Source organism: Photinus pyralis, unplaced genomic scaffold (genome assembly GCF_008802855.1).
Source record: "Photinus pyralis isolate 1611_PpyrPB1 unplaced genomic scaffold, Ppyr1.3 Ppyr1.4_LG8, whole genome shotgun sequence".
NCBI lineage: Eukaryota > Metazoa > Arthropoda > Insecta > Coleoptera > Lampyridae > Photinus > Photinus pyralis.
The window spans coordinates 6,381,411-6,389,757 of NW_022170819.1; the positions used below are offsets into that span (position 1 = coordinate 6,381,411).

Below are 8,347 nucleotides of genomic sequence, written 5' to 3' on the forward strand. Positions count from 1 at the left end.
TAAATTGCCTTTCATTGTGATTTCATCCAAAGTGTACACTAAAGATGAAGGATGAAAGATATCGACCCCCGACCAACTTTTGATGAAAGAGTCGTTCATCGAAGCGATGATTCATCGAGAGTGAATGCCCAGTGACAAATGTAAACTGTCGACGCACGTTCACTTCACAAACACTAGTTGATTGTTTTGGGTTTTGGTATTCGCGTAGTTTTAAGTAGGTAGTTTTACTTGATTTAAATTATTGTAGGAGTTTTGTGCATACCTATTGTCGTGGCAATGTCATTCAGGTGGCAAGATAAACACATGGAACTATTTCTAGAAAGTTATCAGCGGTATGAGTGCTTGTGGAATAATAAATGCAGTGATTACAGCAAATCAAACGTACGGGAAAAAGCGTACTTATCAATGCTGGCCGATTTAAATTTGCCTGGATTAACTGTACCCGACATCAAGGCAAAAATAACAAGTTAAAAAGTAATCGTAAACGATTTACATAAAGCGCATTTCCACTTGCATTCATTTCCCATTTGTAAGATGCAACTTCTGTTAAAATCGTAAAAATCCGGCCACAAATATGAAAGATAGCGTTGCACATGGGCAATCCATTGTTGATGTGCTACTTCAATTTCAGTTTATGAGAAGAATTTCATTTCAATGCTTTTCTAAATAAGAAAGTTGGAACTGCGCATGCGCAAACCTAAATTTTAAACCTAATGTTAGATTTTCCTTTGTTCCAAGCGCCTAAGTATCAAATTTCACTTAAATAGTTCCATAGATAAAAAATTGGCACTGCGCATGCGCAAAACCAAATTTTGAAATTGGCGTTTGATTTTCCTTTATCCCAAGTGCCTATGGATAAATTTCGTTTAAATTCATCCATAAATAAAAAAGTTGGCACTGCGCATGCGCAAAACCAAATTTTGAAATTGGCGTTTGATTTTCCTTTATCCCAAGTGCCTATGTATCAAATTTCGTTTAAATTCTTCCATAAATAAAAAAGTTGGCACTGCGCATGCGCAAAACCAAATTTTGAAATTGGCGTTTGATTTTTCCTTTATTCGAAGTGCTTATGTATCAAATTTCGTTTAAATTCTTCCATAAATAAAAAAGTTGGCACTGCGCATGCGCAAAACCAAATTTTGAAATTGGCGTTTGATTTTCATTTATTCGAAGTGCTTATGTACAAATTTCAATTCAATACTTTTATAAGTAAAAAAGTTTGCAAATTCGGTTTATAATGGTCGAGATGCGAAAAAAGGGCACTGTGAATTTTGAGATCGATTCCGATCAACTTTTGGCATTGCGTATTATATGGCTAAAGCTATGCCATATTGAATTTCATGCAATTCAGTTCATAACTAACGGAGATGTAAAAGCGATCGAACATTTCTAAACAAAGTTATCGTTCACACGGACAAATAGATGGACAGACAGACCAAGGAACAGACGGAGAGACCAACCGGCAGGCGACAGATAGCAATGCAAAATTATAAACGATCTCTAGGATCGTTAATAAACGGCAAAAGTGTAAAATTATGGAACATGTAAAAAACGGTTTTTTTTTTTTTACAATAACTTTTTTTGTAAGCGGTACAGAAAAAATTCCTTCCTTGGTACAAGACTCGACACCATAACGAACCAAATAGCGAAAAAGTAGAACAATAGCTCTTAAGATAAAAAACTAGTAGCGTCGCAAAGTTAGCGGACGGACGGACGGACGGACGGACAAACTGGCCACAATAGTGCATTTTTTTTTTTTTTTGTGGAAATGCGCTAAAAATGCGCTATTGTGACCACTTTGTCCGTCCGTCCGCTCGTTTTGCGACGCTACTAGTTCTTTATCTTAAGAGCTATTGTTCTACTTTTTTCGCTATTTGGTTCGTTATGGTGTCAAGTCTTGTACCAAGGAAGGAATTTTTTCTGTACCGCTTACAAAAAAAGTTATTGTAAAAAAAACAAAAAACCGTTTTTTACATTTTCCATAATTTTACACTTTTGCCGGTTATTAACGATCCTAGAGATCGTTTATAATTTTGCATTCCTATCTGTCGCCTGCCGGTTGGTCTGTCCGTCTGTTCCTTTGTCTGTCTGTCCATCTATCTGTCCGTGTGAACGATAACTTTGTTTAGAAATGTTCGATCGCCTTTACATCTCCGTTAGTTATGAACTGAATTGCATGAAATTCAATATGGGCATAGCTTTAGCCATATAATACGCAATGCCAAAAATTGAATCGAATCGATTCAAAATTCACAGTGCCCTTTTCGCATCTCGACCATTTATAAACCGAATTGCAAACTTTTTTACTTATAAAAGTATTTGAATAAAATTTGATACATATGCACTTGGAATAAAGGAAAATCAAACGCCAATTTCAAAATTTGGTTTTGCGCATGCGCAGTGCCAACTTTTTTATTTATGGAAGAATTTAAACGAAATTTTATACATAGGCACTTGGGATAAAGGAAAATCAAACGCCAATTTCAAAATTTGGTTTTGCGCATGCGCAGTGCCAACTTTTTTATTTATGGAAGAATTTAAATGAAATTTGATACATAGGCACTTGGAATAAAGGAAAATCAAACGCCAATTTCAAAATTTGGTTTTGCGCATGCGCAGTGCCAACCTTTTTATTTATGGAAGAATTTAAACGAAATTTGATACATAGGCACTTGGGATAAAGGAAAATCAAACGCCAATTTCAAAATTTGGTTTTGCGCGTGCGCAGTGCCAACTTTTTTATTTATGGAAGAATTTAAACGAAATTTGATACATAGGCACTTGGGATAAAGGAAAATCAAACGCCAATTTCAAAATTTGGTTTTGCGCATGCGCAGTGCCAACTTTTTTATTTATGGAAGAATTTAAACGAAATTTGATACATAGTCACTTGGGATAAAGGAAAATCAAACGCCAGTTTCAAAATTTGGTTTTGCGCATGCGCAGTGCCAACTTTTTTATTTATGGAAGAATTTAAATGAAATTTGATACATAGGCACATGAAATAAAGGAAAATCAAACGCCAGTTTCAAAATTTGGTTTTGCGCATGCGCAGTGCCTACTTTTTTATTTATGGAAGAATTTAAACGAAATTTGATACATAGGCACTTGGGATAAAGGAAAATCAAACGCCAGTTTCAAAATTTGGCTTTGCGCATGCGCAGTGCCAACTTTTTTATTTATGGGAGAATTTAAATAAAATGTGATACATAGGCACTTGGAATAAAGGAAAATCTAGCGCCAGTTTCAAAATTTTATTTTGCGCATGCGCAGTGCCAACTCTTTTATCTATGGAACCATTTAAGTGAAATTTGATACTTAGGCGCTTGGAACAAAGGAAAATCTAACATTAGTTTTAAAATTTAGGTTTGCGCATGCGCAGTTCCAACTTTCTTATTCAGAAAAGCATTGAAATGAAATTCTTCTCATAAACTGAAATTGAAGTAGCACGTCAACAATGGATTGCCCATGTGCAACGCTATCTTTCATATTTGTGGCCGGATTTTTACGATTTTAACAGAAGTTGCATCTTACAAATGGGAAATGAATGCAAGTGGAAATGCGCTTTATGTAAATCGTTTACGATTACTTTTTAACTTGTTTTTTATTTTTGTGGAAATGCGCTAAAAATTGTGTATTTTTTCTACTGAATTCAAATCTGCGATTAAAAAAACAAAACTACATCGCATTTTTCAGATAATAACAAAAATGTGATTTTTGTATGGAACGCCCTGTCTATTATTACATCACATGACGGCTTATTAACTTCGCTAAAAAAGTTCTTAATTCAGCTAAAATACGAGGGTTGTCCCCAAAGTAGCAGACGTTTTGAAATAAAAAATTTCTAAATGCGTTTCCTTTGCTACCTATATAAGCAAATTGAATAATGTGAAATCTAAGTAAAGTTTTTAACATCAACACTTCAGAAGCAAATTTTAAGAGCAACAATATAAAACACAACTTATCTACTCTACCTACAAGCAGTGAGTGGAAAATTATATTCAATGCTACAAAAGAGAGAGAGAGAGAACCGAAAAATACCGGTTCTTTGGCACTAATAATAACGGTATCGGTACCGGTTCCAGTTATTATAACTTCCAAGTGAAGGGCTTATAAATGCAATCGGTTCCGGTACCGGACCCATTTTTTCGGTTCCGGTTCCAACCCCTGATTAGGACTGAAAAAGTTAGAAGGGGTGCCGTAGAATTTTTTAGATTTAATTTTCTTGTATCAAATCAATTTAGTTAACCGCTAGGAACCCCTAAATTATTCCAATAAGGGTAAACGAAAATTTTACACTTAGTATACAGTTCAACCGTTTACTTGATTTTTTATTGTCAACCTGATTGAGCAGTGGCTTGCTGTGTAAAGAAGCCAGAATGGTTAAATGACCTCAGCCTTCGGGTAAAGATCCATAATTTAATCTTTTGGGAGTCGTAAGGTAAAGTGATTGAACCAATGGAGCTAGCCGTACCTGTAACAAGATACGAAGATTCGCATACGCTTTTCAGTAGGGGAATTTCTTGATACTCAACTCGTATTCGGAAACACGGCTCGATCATAATCAATAGCACTGATCCTTGAACTCGTAGAAATTTATTGGTGAAGGTTTTTGTTGGTGTTGTTTTCGAGTTAGACGAAAAAACAGACTGAAGAACTTCGTTAGTCATGCGCTCTGGCTACATAAGTTAGAGGCTTGGAGTAAGAGGAGTTGCTTTGGATTTGTTAAAATCATACATTACAGAACGCCATCAAATAGTGAAGCTTAATACCGCATTCAGCGATTTGCGCTGTGTAACGCAAGGAGTTCCTCAGGGATCTGTGTTGGGGCTCCTGTTGTATGTGATCTACTCCAATGATTTAGCTAGTTATATGTCCAGTCGAAATGTTAATATAGTATGTTATGCAGATGATACAAATTTCCTAATTAAACAGGTAAAAAAGTTTAACGTGGACTGAAAATACCAGTTTAGTGGAAAACAGAAACATAACCATATCGGTTCTCTTTAGTCTCACCAGATACCGCTGCGAGAGGAAAATTAGGTACTAGATAAACCCGCAGACAAGACACATTATTCCATACTGAAGGCCGTACATCGTCCACAATTTTCTCATACTTGAATGCATTCTTGATTGTTTCTTCTTGGTGTGTTACACAGTGATTCCATACGTCTGGAGTTATTTCAGTTAATGCACTCTTCCATGTTTAAATGACATCGATGTACCTAAAGAATGATAAAACTTGTTCGATGCCAGTTCAATGGGATTGAAACCTCAATGGTAAGTCGGAAAACGCAGAACTTTGTGGCCATACTTCAGCCCATTTTATAACTACTTGCGGTTTTTGAATTGTGTTTTAACCAACTGTCACCATTCATTTGTGGATTAGGTAATCCTTCAAATGGGGTTGTAAAAGTCTAAACCTCTCCCATACTGGTTTTTTAAAGGTTGTTTCAACAATACGCGAACATCGGGCGGCTAAAATAAATCGTTTAATCGTTGTCTTTCTAAGAATGAAACATCAAATTAAAGATAACACAACACCTACAAATATCGATGCGACAGTTATGCACAACCAGAATAATGTGACGAAAAATACTAACTTACCTTAGGTAACTGCGATACGACATTGTTCTCAGGGTCTCAGAGTAACAGATAACTACTGGCATGAAAATGAATGAAATCATTTATTACCAAAGCTATATTTTGAAAAAATTAGTACAAGGTGTGTCACGTATCGTTAACTTCATTGATTTAAGAACTCTAATAAATAATGCAACTCAGATAAGTCGACTTTAATGTCTGAAGTTAACGCACCTTCTTTACTTCGATTTCAGTTGCAATGAGAGCACACGTGTTCGTGTGTTTAGTAAGTTTTATCTTCGCGGCCGTAGCCAAAGACCCATCCCTGGAAGATGAGGAAATACGCGCAAGAGCATACGTAAAGTTACTGAATGACAAAATAGCTCTTAGAAATAATCGAGAAACATTAGCTGCTTGGAAATATGCTTCAAACATTACAGAAGAAAACTTAAAAGAGCAGGTGCGTAACAATATAACGTATTCATGAACTTATGTTTGATTTTAGCTTGATGTGAGCAAAGAGTCTGCAAAAGAAACAAAAGAAGACTGGTTAGAAACAATCAAATTTAATTGGAGATCGTTCGGCGATTATGATCTACGGCGGCAATTTGAAAAATTATCCATATTGGGTAAATCCGCCTTACCGGAAGAGAAGTTTTTGAAATTGGAGAAAATTATTAGTGACATGCAAACTATTTATTCCACCGCTAAGATTTGCGATCATAAAAATAAAACTAAGTGCGATTTGGTCCTGGACCCTGGTAAGTACATTGCCAAAAACAAACTCGGCTTAACAAGTATTTGCAGAAATAACTGATATATTAGCAAATTCACGTGATCCCGAAGAGCTGAAGCATGTCTGGGTGGAATGGAGGCACAAAAATGCGCCGGCGAAAGAATTATTTAGGGATTATGTTAAGTATGCCAATGAAGCCGCAGTCTTAAACAATTTCACAAGTAATACCGGATTTTGGTTATATGATTATGAATCCCCAACTTTCGTTCAAGACGTAGAAAGTATTTGGGAACAACTCAAACCAATTTACACTCAATTACACGCGTACATAAGGACAAAATTAAGACAACGATACGGGGATATTGTTTCCGAGAAGGGTCCTATACCGGCACATCTTCTAGGTATCTAAATGAAATGTTATTAACAATATCTTACTTAGTTGTGTATTTCAGGCAATATGTGGGCTCAAAGTTGGTCAAATATTGCTGACTTTACTCTTCCACATCCGTCAGCAAAAAGGGCCGATATTACATCAGAATTGCTTAATCAAGTAAAAGTCTAAAGCATTTTTCATAGAATCCATTGATAATTTTACTTTCAGGGGTATGACGCCTTAAAAATGTTTAAAACGGCGGAAGAATTCTTTGTTTCTTTAAATCTGAAGAAAATGACCCCGGAATTTTGGGAACGATCAATATTGGTTAAACCAAATGATGGTCGAGAACTAGTTTGCCATGCATCGGCTTGGGACTTCTTTGACAAAAAAGATTTCCGGTGGGCTATTTGTGCAAAACTAATTTCATAATTTTAACGTTTTTCCTTTAGGATTAAGCAATGTACAAGTGTCAACTTTGAAGATTTCACTACAGCTCATCATGAAATGGGACACATTCAGTACTATCTGCAGTACAGCGACCAGCCAGTTGTTTATAGACAGGGAGCAAACGATGGTAAACCCACAATAAGTAACAAGCGCAGTAATACCTAAATATGTTTTAACCTTAGGATTCCACGAAGCCGTGGGAGATGTAATGTCGCTGTCGGTCTCATCCACAAAACACTTAAAAAGAATTGGACTCATAGACGCGAACACACCTGATAATGATGCTGTTGATTTGAATGCTTTATTTATGGTAAATTTGTATTTCTTTATATATAATAGAATTTAACCTATTTTCACTTATAACAAAGATTGGCCTTGACAAAATCGCTTTTCTACCATTTGGATATCTTATGGATAAATGGAGATGGGGCATATTTGATGGCAATATCACTGCAGAGGACTATAATTGTAAATGGTGGGAATACCGCACATCGATACAAGGAGTAGAGCCACCGGTGGACAGAAGCGAAGATGACTTTGACGCAGCTGCAAAATATCACATAGTAGCTGACGTTCCTTATTTGAGGTACACACGCCCGACGTCTTTTATTCCTTCAAGATTTACTTCAAATTCTTATTTCAGATATTTCGTAAGTTTCGTAATACAGTTCCAGTTTCACAGAGCAGCATGTGAATTGGCAGGTGAATATGATCCTGAAGATCCTACTAAACCTCTACACAAGTGCGATATTTACCACAGCACTAAAGCGGGCGAAAGCATAGCGTAAGCTTAAACAAATAGAAATTTATTATGGTAATTCTGTAATATTGTAGTAAAATGCTGCAAATGGGATCCTCTCGTCCTTGGCCTGATGCTATGGAAGTTCTTACTGGTCAACGTAAAATGGATGCGAGTGGTTTATTGGAATATTTCAGACCCCTGCATAAGTGGTTAGAAGCAGAAAATAAGAAGAACGGCGCATACATTGGATGGGAATCAACCCAGAAAAGTATATAGTTAGATGCTTGAATAACATAACATGGTTTTTATTTTAGAGTGCACAAAGAGGCAGTGAAGATTAATGACATAGTTATAGCAGCTTCAATTAATGGTTTCAGACATACCTTAATACGCATAGTTTCATCTTCACAATATGTGATACTCGAGTTATCAAATTTTTAATAAAGATTTACCTTATGGTCGA

General features: G+C 36.0%; 1 protein-coding gene and 1 long non-coding RNA gene across 4 annotated transcripts; one reads left to right on the forward strand and one right to left on the reverse strand.

The window, feature by feature from the left end:
• Positions 1 to 4,159: 4,159 nt before the first annotated feature.
• LOC116178978 lies at positions 4,160 to 5,711 on the reverse strand. 3 transcript variants are annotated; one of them, XR_004146928.1, is made up of 3 exons: positions 5,608 to 5,711; positions 5,017 to 5,478; positions 4,160 to 4,955 (listed from the first exon to the last, which is right to left on the reverse strand). It is a non-coding gene; the product is annotated as an uncharacterized LOC116178978 (long non-coding RNA). The 3 variants fall into 3 exon arrangements; XR_004146929.1 differs by having other exon boundaries at positions 4,160 to 4,679; positions 4,738 to 5,478; XR_004146930.1 differs by having other exon boundaries at positions 4,160 to 4,474; positions 4,536 to 5,478.
• Positions 5,712 to 5,789: 78 nt separating this feature from the next.
• LOC116178976 (angiotensin-converting enzyme-like) lies at positions 5,790 to 8,347 on the forward strand. Its single transcript, XM_031498644.1, has 11 exons — positions 5,790 to 6,043; positions 6,089 to 6,344; positions 6,391 to 6,720; positions 6,772 to 6,869; positions 6,921 to 7,093; positions 7,145 to 7,269; positions 7,325 to 7,452; positions 7,511 to 7,728; positions 7,786 to 7,926; positions 7,977 to 8,152; positions 8,199 to 8,347. The coding sequence occupies exons 1-11, from the start codon at positions 5,843 to 5,845 to the stop codon at positions 8,216 to 8,218; spliced, it is 1,866 nt and encodes a 621-aa protein (XP_031354504.1). The 5' UTR covers positions 5,790 to 5,842; the 3' UTR covers positions 8,219 to 8,347.